The sequence below is a fragment of the Impatiens glandulifera genome, chromosome 2 (genome assembly GCF_907164915.1).
Source record: "Impatiens glandulifera chromosome 2, dImpGla2.1, whole genome shotgun sequence".
In the NCBI taxonomy this organism is placed as follows: Eukaryota; Viridiplantae; Streptophyta; class Magnoliopsida; order Ericales; family Balsaminaceae; genus Impatiens; species Impatiens glandulifera.
In genome coordinates, this window is record NC_061863.1 from 62,154,922 (window position 1) to 62,168,859 (window position 13,938).

Below are 13,938 nucleotides of genomic sequence, written 5' to 3' on the forward strand. Positions count from 1 at the left end.
AATAAATATAAATGTATTTTCTTTCTTAGTCTAGAGTCAATAAAAGTTGGATATCTCCTGCCTATGAGGTTTTAGGTACGAGCCCATTAGTGGCAAAATTTTTGTTGCATATAGTTAAATGGTTAAAAGTGTTTTCGACAAACTTTAAATATATATATATATATATATATATAAATTCTTTAGTATTATAAATTTTTTGTTTATGAATCTTAAAAATTTCATTAATATTACATTTATTGTATTCCTATATGTTTGGATAAGTACATCTTAATTAATTTGAATACTATATAAACACAATAAATTAGGTCTTATTAAAGAAATAAAAATGTAAATTTAATTTGTACAAAAAATTCTACAAATTTAAATCCAAATAATAACAATAATAATAAAATAAAGTAATCCTTCTATATATATATATATATATATATATATATATATATATATATATATATATATATTCTTTAGTACTATAACTTTTTTATTTATGAATCTTAAAATTTTTATTTTGGATAAGTACGTCTTAATTAATTTGAGTACTATATAAACACAATAAATTAGGTCTTATTAAAGAAAATAAAAGTGTAAATTTAATTTGTACTAAAAAATCTCCAAATTTAAGGCGATCATTTTTAATAATAAATCCAAATAATAATAATAAAATAAAGTAATCCTTCTACTATTGTGTTAGGTGAATTAGAATGACAATTTTTCACAGTTATCAAATGAAATGATTTAATTTATTAAATAGTACCTTTAGATAAAAAATAAAAAAAAAGTAATTTCAATATGGTAATAATTGAGATCTAATTAACTGGTGGTGGGTCTTTTGGTAATTTGAGACTCGGGGTGAGATTTTCCCCGCAGCTGTTGTCTCCAATTGAAGCCGTACGGAGACTGAAAGGCTATTCTGTCTGGTCATCGGTGCACCAGCATTAGCCACGTGGTTATATTTTGGCCTCGGATCTTCGTAGGCCGTTGATTTGTTAGACATATATAGCTTACATCGATCCGTAGTCCACGGGAACATCTACGATTTACTCTTCCCTATTATTATTATTATTATTTGTTATAACAAAATAATTAATTATATTTTAAGTTTATAAATGAATGCAAGTTTAGTTTTCATTTGTTATTTTAAGTTGATCAAAAATTTGAATTATAAATTTGTGTAGAAACTATCAAACTAAATATATAGACATGAATATACTATAACATATATTTTTAATAGTGCAAAATTTATATAAGATATTGGATTCAAAATAAAATATTGCTTAATTAATAAACATTTTTATTTTACCTTAAATTTCTCTATTAAGTCTTTGTAATGTTATCATTTTTCACAAATTATCATTTTTTAAAATGAGATTTTGATATTGAAAGAAACTTTTCAATGTCGTTTTCATTTGTCATTTGCAAAGTGTTAAAAGTGTTAAAAGTGGGCATTTGCTTTCAATAAAGAACATTACCCAATTTTACATTTATATAGCTCGCCTGGGATTTCACTAATCTTTTATATTCAATTGTATGTATCCAATTTGGCATTGGATGCTCAAGTATGTTTCTCATTTTCAAATCATGAAAATCATTTTAAGAGTGTTGTTTTATAAGTTTTTGACATTTAATATAAATAAAATTTATAAATTAAAAATCAATTTTAGTTACACTTTTTCATACCAATTGTAACCAAGAAATGGACACACTTTCTGAGCCGACCCAGTTTCAACTCCAGACGCAGACCCACAGGCGTTTCCAAAAAGGAAAATGTGATTGATATGGTTACATGTAAATCTAATTTTGGTTTCTTAGGTTAATTTTAAAAAATGAGGGAAATCTCCAAAGCACCAATAGAACAAAAAAGGAAAACAATACATGTTATTCATGTAATCACAATAAAACATCAAAACTCAAAATCAATGGTAAAGTCAAAGCTCATTTCTCTTACCAATAGCTTCATTGACATGCATATGCTTCATCTTTCTCCAATGGTAGTTGTCATCACTAAATAAGTAGTTTATACATCTCTCATTGTTCTAAAATGTATTTCGACGTTATCAATTTCTCATTAGTAAGGATCAAATGATTATGAAAACATAAACACACCTGCTACATATATATTGTATTGGACTTTAGACCAAACATTACTTTTGTCGAATCACATTAATCAATAACGAATGAAACGAGCCTAACACAATATCAAATATTAATTAATTTGTTTAGAAAAAAATAAAAATATATTGCAATGTCATTATGGCGTGAGTTTGTAGTTTGTACTCATGTCTATGAGCATTTCATACGTCGACTCATTCTTATGAAAAACTCGAACATAAACACAATATACATGTAAGATATTTGTCATATTTTTAACCTAAATACAAAACGATAATTTAACATATTTTTCATTCACTGTCACGTCACATATGTGCTAACATATAAACTAGCTATGAAATGTCAGGTTTCTCGCATCCCTAACTCAGCATTATAAGTAAAAAAATCATGTAAAAGTAAAAACATATATATATATTATATTAATAAAAAATTTAATCAAGTTAACCTAGTACATGCTATGAAAGATTTGTTAATTTTTTACTTAGTAACTTTTTAAGATTTAACTTTGCAGAACTAATCTATATTGTTACTCACTTTTTGGAGAATTTAGAAAGTAACAACAATTGGATTTACCGCGTGGAGTTTCTTTTAAAGTGACGCAACATGATTTTGTGACTAAAATAATAATAAGTAATTTAGTCAATAATCTAAACGATGAAAAGAAGTAGATAATTATGAAATGAGGAGTTATTTAAAAAAAAAAAAAAAGAATTCCCATAAAATAAGCTTTAATACTATAATACTTTTGGTAACACAGTAGAGTACATACTAATACATGCACCTTGGAATTTGTATATTTTTAATCCCTAACAATTGATACTGTATTTTATATAAAGTAAATTAGTTGCAAGTTCCAACGATTTAATTAAGGGGAATTAAATATTTATTTATTAAGTAAGAGCTGATCATTTGATACTTAATTAGTGAGGTTAAGAATATATATGCAGCTAGCTTATAACCTATATATAAAGAGAGGGGAGTATTAATTAAAAGTTATTAATCAGAACTAATTAATTAATTATATATTTATTTATTTTCTGATTAGGGAAGAGGTGTTATTCGAATATTAATAGTTTGTCGACAATAATAAAACATATCAATTAGTGTTGGAACAAAATAGGGGAAATATGACTAGCTGGCTGGCTGGCTGGCTGGCTTCATTAGTTGTCACCAGAATGAACGAACGAACCCATGACATTGATGTGAGATGCCTTAATGAGGCCTTAGTGGCTTGTTTGATTTTATTTAAATATAAATTTTTTGATGATGATATATTTATAAGCGATGATGATGCAAATAATTCAAAAAAAAAAAAAACATTTTGTTTCGAAATAATAATTGTATATGAAACAAGTCGATCCAGTAGAGAGATAGAAAAGTTGAGATCGAAAGCTTCTCATCTTCTTCACATCACATGCAAAAATCTATAGAATTGAATGATGTCCCATCCTTCCTTTCTCTTTCAACACACCCTGTCTTTCTGATAATATTGTACTGGACATTTATTTATTTTGTTTCATAAACCACTAATTATAAGTTTAATTAATGATTTCTATTAAGTTCATCCCAGTTTCAAATGTGTCACCAATTGCGGTCTCAATCCATGACCCTTTTTTTTATTTGTTTTTGAGGTTCATATTGTTCTAGCTAGCTAGGCCTTGTCTGAATTGTGATTTAGCTAGTAGGGTAATCATTTGAAATAAATAAATAAAAGTTTACTGTAAAAATAAATGTTATTAATTTTATGTAATTTATTGAAAAATAGTTTATCTAAAATATATCAAAACAAGCAAGAATATTTTGAAACTTTAATTATTGTTTTTTTTAGAAAGAAAGAAAAAAAACATGTCTATGTGGCTACAGCTGGGATATTGATTTATTTGAAAGAAATTCCAAATAAATCATTGTCACATGTACCCGTAAAACTAATATTTGGATTTTTTTTACTTTTTCAAAACAAAAATTATTTGGCAAAAAATCATTAATTATTAATAAAATCTTAGATAGCATAATTTATTTATTTTTGTTAAAAAATATTTTTCATATATTTTTTTACATACAAAAATAATATACTCTAATATCAATATTTTTAGTACTAAATAAATAAAAATAGCATTATCCTAAAAAAAATTTTATCATAGTTTAAGTGTAAATAATAGTTTTTAAAAGACTAAAAATAATTTCTACCTAACCTTAAAAAGAAAAACTTTATTCTTATTTTAAATAAAAATGAGATTGTGAGTTGATGTGATAAAATACCACTTTTACAAAAGTAAATTGATTATTACACAACTAAATTATATATATATATATATATTTAACATATTAAAGATAACTCAATTACTATATAACCGAACAAATATCACATACTCAAATAAATTATCCCACATAGATTTTACCTTCTTAGTATTGTTAGTTAATAAGGGATATTCTTTTATGACAAGTCTTTCAAAAACTACTTCATCTTACCGTTACATTGAAACAAAGGATAACAGATTTAATGATGACATTTTGGTACATGAAGACAAACTTTAATTAATATATATTTCCAAGTTGTTATCCTCGTCAAACCCATTAGAGTTAAACAGTAACCAAATTTAATTAAATTAAAAATGATCGATACATATTAAACAATACATACCAATTAATATTTAAGCTATATATAATTAATTTCCTATATATATATATATATGCAATTATAAAGAATGAGGGTCTCATTTCTTTATGATATTTTCTATAGTCCATGTTATGGTTTATTTACTTAATTGTACATAGATATATATTAATTAATGAAGATATATATACTAGCTAAGATTATTTATGATGATAATTAAGTAGATAGGTAGCAACAATTAATGGAAATATATAGTCCGACCGGGTGACAGCTAATGGTTATGTCGCTGTCCTGGGGAGCATAATTAACTAAGAAGCATGATAACACACTTTTTTTTAATTATGTGGTAAAAATCCTACTTCAAATCTATAATATATATATTTGAATTAGTATAATGATTAATTAGCTGTTACGATGACATGTCTACATAATTAAATAGACTAGCTAAAGGGACCAACTCCAATCTATCATTCAAAATTAATTAATGTACGGTAAAAGAGGATCGGTAAATTTTGAAAAGGTAAGAGCGAGAGATCTGAGATATTTTTGCACATGGAAGATGAATTAAAGTAACTTTGGCAATTGATTGACCTAATTGAGATTAGTGGTTAAGAAGATAGATTAGTACGAACGAATCCCAATCATTTAATTTCTTGAATTTTCAATCTTTATGTCAATATATATTATATAATTAAAATAAGTTGTGGCTACCACTACTCTTAAGTAATTAAATCCATTTGTATAGGAAAAATACTCATTATTTAGTCAAATGTTAATTTATTTTAATATTCATAGAGAAAAATTATATTATTTCACACAAAGTTCAAGTGGGGGTCTATTCTCTTAGTACCCAAATAAAAACTGCATTTTATATAGTGAGTAATACAATTGTAATTATATGAAATTAGTTAAAATTTTAATTTATGTATTTCGGCTACTCGAACAATATCTTGTTTTTAAATAAGTACGCCGATAATTAAATTAAAAGCATTGACAAATTAGAGAGAGCTAGAAAACTTATAAAATTTGTAACGATCTTGCACTAAATTAGTTAGAAGACTATGCATATAGTCTCCTAATTTCTCAGTTTTCTGTGTGTTTTGAGGTTTCTTGACTACTCTAGATTGGATGTGATATCTATTTTCCTTCTTTTTAGCTACGTATACTTAATTATTTAATCAGGCGCATAATTTGTCGCCTGCCGAGTTCAAACTCAGGACCTCTTAAGGAGGCGGGAATATCCACCTCTTATTGCCGCGCTAAGCTAGAAGAGGGAAAAAATGTGGCCACAAGTGGTTAAATACATAATCCACAAATACACTTAACCGGATGCAGAATTTGCCGCCTAACGGCCTCAAACCCAGGACCTCTCAAGGAGGTTTGAGAGATCCACATCTTGTTGCCGCTAAGTTAGAAGTTGAGAGATCCACATCTTGTTGCCGCTAAGTTAGAAGAGAGGATTATTTTCCTTCTTTTAAATTTATTCTGATGAGAGTATTTTTTAAGTATCTTTTTAAAATAAATAAATTATGTCATAATTGGTAATGAACTATTTTTATTTTATTTGATGACTTTCAAAGTTTATTTACAATTTTTGTAACTAAATAAATTAATGAAATATATTTTTAATTTTTAAAAATAAAAAAATGTATTTTGGTAATTTCTCAAATTAACACATGTCTCTATATATACTTTTTATTAATAAAATGTCATGAATTAGAGTCAATTAAGAAATTGGCACAAACAAAACAGGCTTACCTTACGACAAACAATGGTGAATATGTACAAATAATATTACAAGTGTCCAATGTAGGTATATATATATTGTAATGAACCATTGAATAATAATAATTCATCCGTCCACATGCAAGCTAAGGGTGAAAGGTGCATAAACAAAATTCCAAAGAATTAGACAAATTAGCTTGTCTTGTTTAATAATAAATTTTAGCTGCTCGTGTACATACGTTGTGAATTGGTTGTAGATAACATATTATTACATGCGACAAGAATGAAATGAATCTCATTTTTATTTTAATTAAGGGTAGCTATATATATAATATATATATAGATGTTGTCTCCATATCCCTTCATGCGAATATTCCATCTCTTATTTGTGGTTGTGGCAAAATACGTATACTCACGCTCACATGCCCCATTCCCTATTGTCTTATTATTAATTAATTAATTAGCTCATGGCCGAATAATGGGATACTATGTTTATTTTTATGATTATAATTAGATTTTGAGCTTTGTGATGTTTTAAATTGATAAATCAAAATAAATATGAACCCTTATATTTTTATAAGAGTGAGACTAATAAATTATAAAAGTTACTAGATATAACAATATATAATTGATATATTACATATTGTGATTTAATTTTTTTTATTGAAATTTTGATTTTTATTAAGTATTTTATATAAACTATTTTGTTTATATATTTGTCAAATTTTCTAATAGACTAGTATATATCTCAATGTTAGAGTGCAGTAATCCATGTATTAACGATGAATTCAAATTTTCACCATTTTTATATATTTTTTTAACTTGGATTTTTTTAAGGATATTAAAAAAACAATAAATTAAATACAATTTTTTGAAGAGATAGTTGACAGGATTCCAACATAGTCGGCATTATTGTTGGTTCCTAAACAATTAACATTGTTATGCACGTTTGTGTGTCACTCTTTAATTAAGGTATGTTAATTTAATTAGTATATATATTAGATTCGATCCCAAGTAACTAAAACCAAACAAGTCCTAAATGTGTAGATCCCAAAATATGGGGGAAATTAAGGAAGTCAAATAATAATAATAATAATAATAATAATCATATATACATTTTTTTTTGTAGCGGCGCCTATATTGCTTATCACCATAATAATAATAATAATAATAATAATAATATTTAGACTTTTCTCTCTATTCCCATTTGTGTTTGTCGACAACATGGGGAGGGACCGATCGATCGTCGATGGAGGGGGAGCTATACAGTATATACCAATACCATATTATATATATATATAGTCTATATTCTATTAATTATAGCTAGCTAGCTAAGATTATTCATTATTCATGTGACACGGTTTGGGAAAGTTTTATTTTTATTTTTTCAAATTAAAAAGAAAAACGGGGCAAGTAAAAAGGGTAAAAATCAGAGCTAGCTAGCTAATCACAGCCATGCATTCCTATAAATGTTTGCTGCAATAATGAAGCTTTGGGGCTCCACCTCTATTTTTTGGTCTTCCATTGACCAACTTTGCTTTAATTGTGCAACTCATATGCCCCTTTCAAACCCATTCTTTTCTTTTTTTTCTTAAAAAAAAATAAAAGAACATATATGGGTTAATTAATATATAGCAAATCAAACAAAAACAAAAAGATATAAGATTAATTTAATCAATACTATTAATTATACAGGACACTTGATCTTTTCGTAGAATAATATATAGGAGATAACCTAGTGATTTTGTAAATATTCTATGGAGAGACGTACGTACATTGGAGAATTAATTAAGATATGGAACTTAAAACATTTGGTTAAGATGTGTTGATTTAATATTGGCGAAACGGTGACCAATGATCTTCGTCATCCTTCACGCAGCGTCATGGTTGTTTTTGTTTGATTTGAACTTATGGAAGTGAACAAATTAATTAGAACTTTTAATAAAGCTTCTTCCAAGTTCCAACTTTCTTAATTTCCTTATAGTTAGTGTCCCTAACATTAGTCTACTTTTATTTATATTTACATATAAGAGTTTTATTTAAAAGTCAATCAGAGGTTTGAAATTGATAACAACCATATTATTATTATTATTATTATAATATCTAGTGTCGACATAGATTTTTCTTGATTAAAAGAGATGTAGTCAACTTAAACACCTACCAAATATTTAGTTAATTATGAGGAAGTGAGATTAGATCCAAATATAGTACTTTTGAACTAATTACATGGTACCAATTTGCCACCCAACTCAATTATAGCTAGCTAGCTAGAAAGTGGCTAATTTATCTAAAAAGTTTTATAATATATATATATATATATATATATATATATATATATATATATATATATATATATATATATATATATATATTTTAAGTTTTGGTATAATACTCTACCATCGGATTCACTTGAGAATCGAATCGTGACATTTGGTCTCTAAATCACTTATTATTATCCCTTGAATTACCCTAAAGAATTAATTATAATAATAATAATATATTGTCAATAAAAGCATTTTAGGTTGCCGACTATATATATACCTAGGAAGAGTCCAAGTTACTAATTTTATGAATAAAATGTTTTGATCTATATAATCGAAGTTACTCAAAATATACAAACCTAAATGTTGAAAATAATTTTGTACAAATAGTATATGTTGCAAAAGCAACGTTCCATCTATCAAATATCTTAACAAATTAAATTAAAATATTAAGTTCATTCTTAAAATCTTAAACTACTAACTAATAAACTATAAATATCAATATCATTGACATTGTTTGGGTAGGCACTAGGCAGTCTCTTGATTATAAACCATTTTTATTTTAGATTGGGTTGGGCTTTTGTAAGAAGAAGAAAAAGGAAACGTGTGGACTACGAATGAAGGCCCAAACAAACTGTTAATAGGCCTGAAATAAATAGGCCGGTTTGCATAAATTCATTGTGCAAGTTTTCCAAGGATAAGGTTTTTGTCTTCTTATTAATTAACAACAATATAACTATATATTATGCAAGTTGGTTCAACTGTCACAGTTGCAATTTCAGAGAAAAAAACAAGCATGGCCGAAAAAAGAGGGAATCTTTTTATCTATTTTTATTACTATATAAGACAAATGTCCATCTTTATTTCAGAGCTTTCTATTTTTAACAATGTAGAAAGCTTTTAAATTAGACCTAAATTCATGCTAACATTTTACAATGAATAAACATGGTTTAAAAGTATGTATCTTCTTTTAGTTATAACAAAATAAAATCTTCTCATTCCTAAGTATTTTTTAGCATCTAGGCTACTTTGAAAATGATTAATGTTACTGTCTACTAAACAGTATTTAAATCAAATTTATGGTTATAATAAGCATTTTCAAATATATATATATATATATATATATATATATATATACTCAGTATTAAAGTTTCAAATCAGGTAGAAGCAAAAGAATACAGCATCACGTTTATTCTTTTATAAGAGAAAAAGCTAATTAAGTGTAGTAATAATTAGAGCACAATTGCCTTTTTATTTTAAAAGTATTCATTCATTCATTGTAGGAGATTAAAATTAATTAATCGTATCTGTCATTTGCTTCGTCATTTGCTTTAGTTTCAAGCAGATTCAACATTATTTTATTTTATAGATTATACCTAGCTATATGTTTATAATATAAAGTTCTTACTAATAATACAAACAAAACAACAATGCACTCTACTAGGAAAGAGGGGCCAATGATGTACTTACAGCATCATATTGTATATTTAACATTATTTTGTAATGATATGTTACATAACATCAAGTTTGTAACCAAATATTCCAAATTATGTAACTAAAAAAGTGATCCATAAAAATTAAAGTGTCGTTAAACAACGACAAAAACATTACATGAAAAATGCAAAGAAAATTAAAAAACAAAACGAGAAAAATAAAAATACAAAATCACCAAGAAAAAGATCTTTCGAGAGAGCAATGAGATCACCCGCTCAATTCACGTCCTTATCGGATCTCATCTCAGATAGCGTTATGAATTTATCTCATCAGTTGTCTATAGTTATCGAAAGTTCTTCGGTTCCGCTTCAACTATATAATCCACCAAAAAATAACGAAAATAAATACATAAAATTTTAGACCAGTTAATTTGGATGCCTCACCGAAACATCTCAATAACTACCCATGAATTTATACATAACTCATTCAACCCCGATCAAAGTCAAAAAAAAGGCTTTAAATCTTAACTATGGACTGAACTGTCTCCTCGCCTTAAGACATTCAATATTAACTCACCATTATAAATATGTTACACTTAATTTTGTTATCGGTTAAAATATCACTCCAACTAAATAATGAAATCTTAATAGACACATTAAAGTTCCATAACAAGTTCCAATAAAAATAAACATGAAACATGATGAACGTGATAACTTTATTAAACAACGAATAAGAGGATAACATTAAATTACTCCATATCATAACAACACATCACAAATAACTTAGATCATATAATTTGATGGTTAGAGTTATTTGTATTAACATGAGATGTTAGATGATTTTATAATAAATTGAAATGAATATATTATTAAGTTGTATTCACCTAAAAAATCATTCCTTTTCTTCTACTCCCCGGAACACCCTTTTTGGCGGGAATGGGTCCCATTCCATCCTCTTCTCCTCTTAAATACTAATCCTCAACTTCCTCTATAATGGCCACTCTCCGCCGTCGCCGTTGCCGTCGCCGTCATCATGTTCTACCATAGTTTTATCTCTGCCTCTTTTCACTAGCCAAAACCCACATTCAGACAACAGAGGCCAAAATGATGATGCCCACATTTTCCTTTCTGTTGCCACTCTCCTTTTTCTTCACGGCCGCCTTTTCCCTTACCCCTGACGGTATCGCACTCCTCTCATTGAAATCTGCTGTTGACGATGGCGGCGGCAATGCCTTATCTGACTGGAACGAGAGCGACAGTAACCCGTGTCACTGGACCGGGATTTCCTGCATGAATATCTCAAGTTTTTCTGAGTTACGAGTTGTCGGAATCGCTGTTTCCGGCAAAAAGCTCCGAGGTTATATTCCGTCGGAGCTCGGAACTCTGACATATCTCCGCCGACTCAACCTTCACGGCAACCATTTCTATGGCTCAATTCCTGACCAGCTCTTCAACGCTTCTTCACTCCACAGTGTATTTTTATACGGTAATAATCTATCAGGTCATCTTCCTCCCTCACTCTGTAAACCCCGTCTCATTCAGAACATTGATTTCTCGAATAACTTCCTTTCCGGCGAGATCCCCAAATATCTTGGCAGTTGCCGGAAGTTACAGAGGCTAATCTTGTCCCGGAATGAGTTTACCGGCCAAATTCCCGACGGAATTTGTTCGGAATTGAGTAATTTGATTCAATTGGATCTATCATCTAACAATATCACCGGTTTCATTCCGGGAGATATAGGAGATTTGAAATCTCTTTCAGGAACACTTAATCTCTCCTTCAACCATTTATCCGGAATGATTCCCATATCCGTGGGTAATTTGCCCCTCACAGTCAGTTTCAATTTCCAAAACAACAATCTCAGCGGCGAAATCCCTCAAACGGGTTCATTTTCAAACCAGGGTCCAATTGCTTTTCTCAATAATCCATTCCTATGTGGGTTTCCTTTGCAGAGAACTTGCCAAATCAACAGTACTGAAATTGATCAGACCGTAAACAACAGTTCTACTACGAGTAAGAGACGTCTGAGTCCCGGCTCCATCGTGTTGATAGCAGCCGCTGATGCAGCCGTAGTGGGTTTTATCGGTCTGGTTATAATCTATCTATACTGGAAGAAGAAAGATAACCATGTTTGTAGCAGTTCGAGTGTAAATGAGAATAAATCCCCATTCTGTCCATGCAGTCGGTTTCCGAATCCGGCTTCAGAAGTGGAATTGGAGAAAGGCGGCGGCAGTGGCAGTGGGAGTGGAAGAATTGAAGGTGGTCGGGAGGCTGAACTTGTAACGATTGATAAGGGTTTGAGAATTGAATTGGATGAGTTATTGAGATCATCGGCATATGTTCTGGGTAAGAGTGGATTGGGGATTGTATACAAAGTTGTTCTCGGAAATGGAATGCCGGTGGCCGTGAGAAGATTGGGTGAAGGGGGTGAACAGAGATACAAAGAGTTTGTAGCAGAAGTTCAGACGATAGGAAGATTAAAGCATCCGAATGTAGTGAAATTGAGAGCTTATTATTGGTCTCCTCATGAAAAGCTTCTTATTAATGATTTCATCTCCAATGGCAACTTAGCTTCTGCTCTTCATGGTAACCAACACTTTTTTGTTTTGTTTATCTCTTTAAGAAAAGAAAAACTGAAATTGAAACTGAAACACTTGCAGGAAGAACTCGTATTCAACCGCCATTTAGCCTTTCGTGGTCAAGCAGGCTAGGAATCGCCAAGGGAACAGCCCGAGGATTGACATACCTCCATGAATATAGTCCAAGGAAGTTTGTTCATGGAGATATTAAACCATCAAACATTCTGCTAGACAATGAATTCCACCCATACATTTCTGACTTTGGACTGGGCTCTCTTATTAACATAACGGGTGCAGGTGCAGCCCAGCAAGATCGGTGGAATCCCTACCAGGCACCGGAGGCTCGGGTTGGGACTGGAAAACAAGCCACGCAAAAATGGGATGTATATTCATTTGGAGTTATGCTGCTTGAATTGTTAACAGGGAAATCGCCAGAAAGTTCATCTACTTCCACAGAGGTCCAAGATTTGATAAGATGGGTGAGAAGAGGTTTTGAAGGTGAAAATTTATTATCAGAAATGGTTGATCCATTTTTACTTACGGAAGTTGATGCCAAAAAAGAGATACTTTCTGTGTTCCATATAGCACTTGAATGTGTGGAGATAGACCCTGAAATTCGGCCTAGGATGAAGACTGTTTCAGAAAATCTTGGAAGGGCTGGAACATAATAATAATAATAATTGCCTTGAGTCTAAAAAACAAGATTCTGTACAAAGGTTTCATAATTTAAGTTGAAAATGTATCCTCCTTTTTGTTTCCTAGTAACCAAATTCAACATTTACATTATTTCTTTAAAACAGTTGATGTACATTATATATTGAAGCAGTTGTTTAAGCTGAGATCAATGAAGTAGGAGGCTTAAAAGCAAGAACAGGGAGACAGGCAACAATGTAGAATGTGATCTTTTGTTTGAATCTCTTCATGACCAAAATTCTACCTTCTCCCCACTGGAGAATCGATACCATCCTCTTCTTCTTTTTCTTATCATCATCGTAATTGTGTTTGATTGCGTCTTGTTTGTGTTGTTGATGATGATCATATTCATAGTCATCCTGATTTTCATCTCCTCCCCAGTTGAGAGGATAGCTTCTCAAGAAAACCCTTCTGGTGTTATAATCTTCATAGCGGAAGCTTCGTGTTCTTCCTCCAATCTCCTCCATTTTCTGTCGCCAATAGTATTGTCACATAATAAGACCATCTCATTTATATATATATGTGA

The 13,938-nt window shown here is 29.5% G+C and overlaps 1 protein-coding gene across 1 annotated transcript; it reads left to right on the plus strand.

Annotated features, from left to right (window-relative positions):
* Positions 1 to 11,061: 11,061 nt before the first annotated feature.
* LOC124927852 (receptor protein kinase-like protein ZAR1) lies at positions 11,062 to 13,696 on the plus strand. Its single transcript, XM_047468339.1, has 2 exons — positions 11,062 to 12,726; positions 12,801 to 13,696. Exons 1-2 carry the CDS (start codon positions 11,244 to 11,246, stop codon positions 13,385 to 13,387), a joined length of 2,070 nt encoding a protein of 689 aa, XP_047324295.1. The 5' UTR covers positions 11,062 to 11,243; the 3' UTR covers positions 13,388 to 13,696.
* Positions 13,697 to 13,938: the final 242 nt, after the last annotated feature.

Excerpts from the sequence above, each read along its gene's own strand:
- LOC124927852 (XM_047468339.1), top strand. The coding sequence starts at position 11,244 with ATGATGATGCCCACATTTTCCTTTCTGTTGCCACTCTCCTTTTTCTTC. Across the intron at positions 12,727-12,800 it reads CTTAGCTTCTGCTCTTCATG|GAAGAACTCGTATTCAACCG; the intron begins GTAACCAACACT and ends AAACACTTGCAG.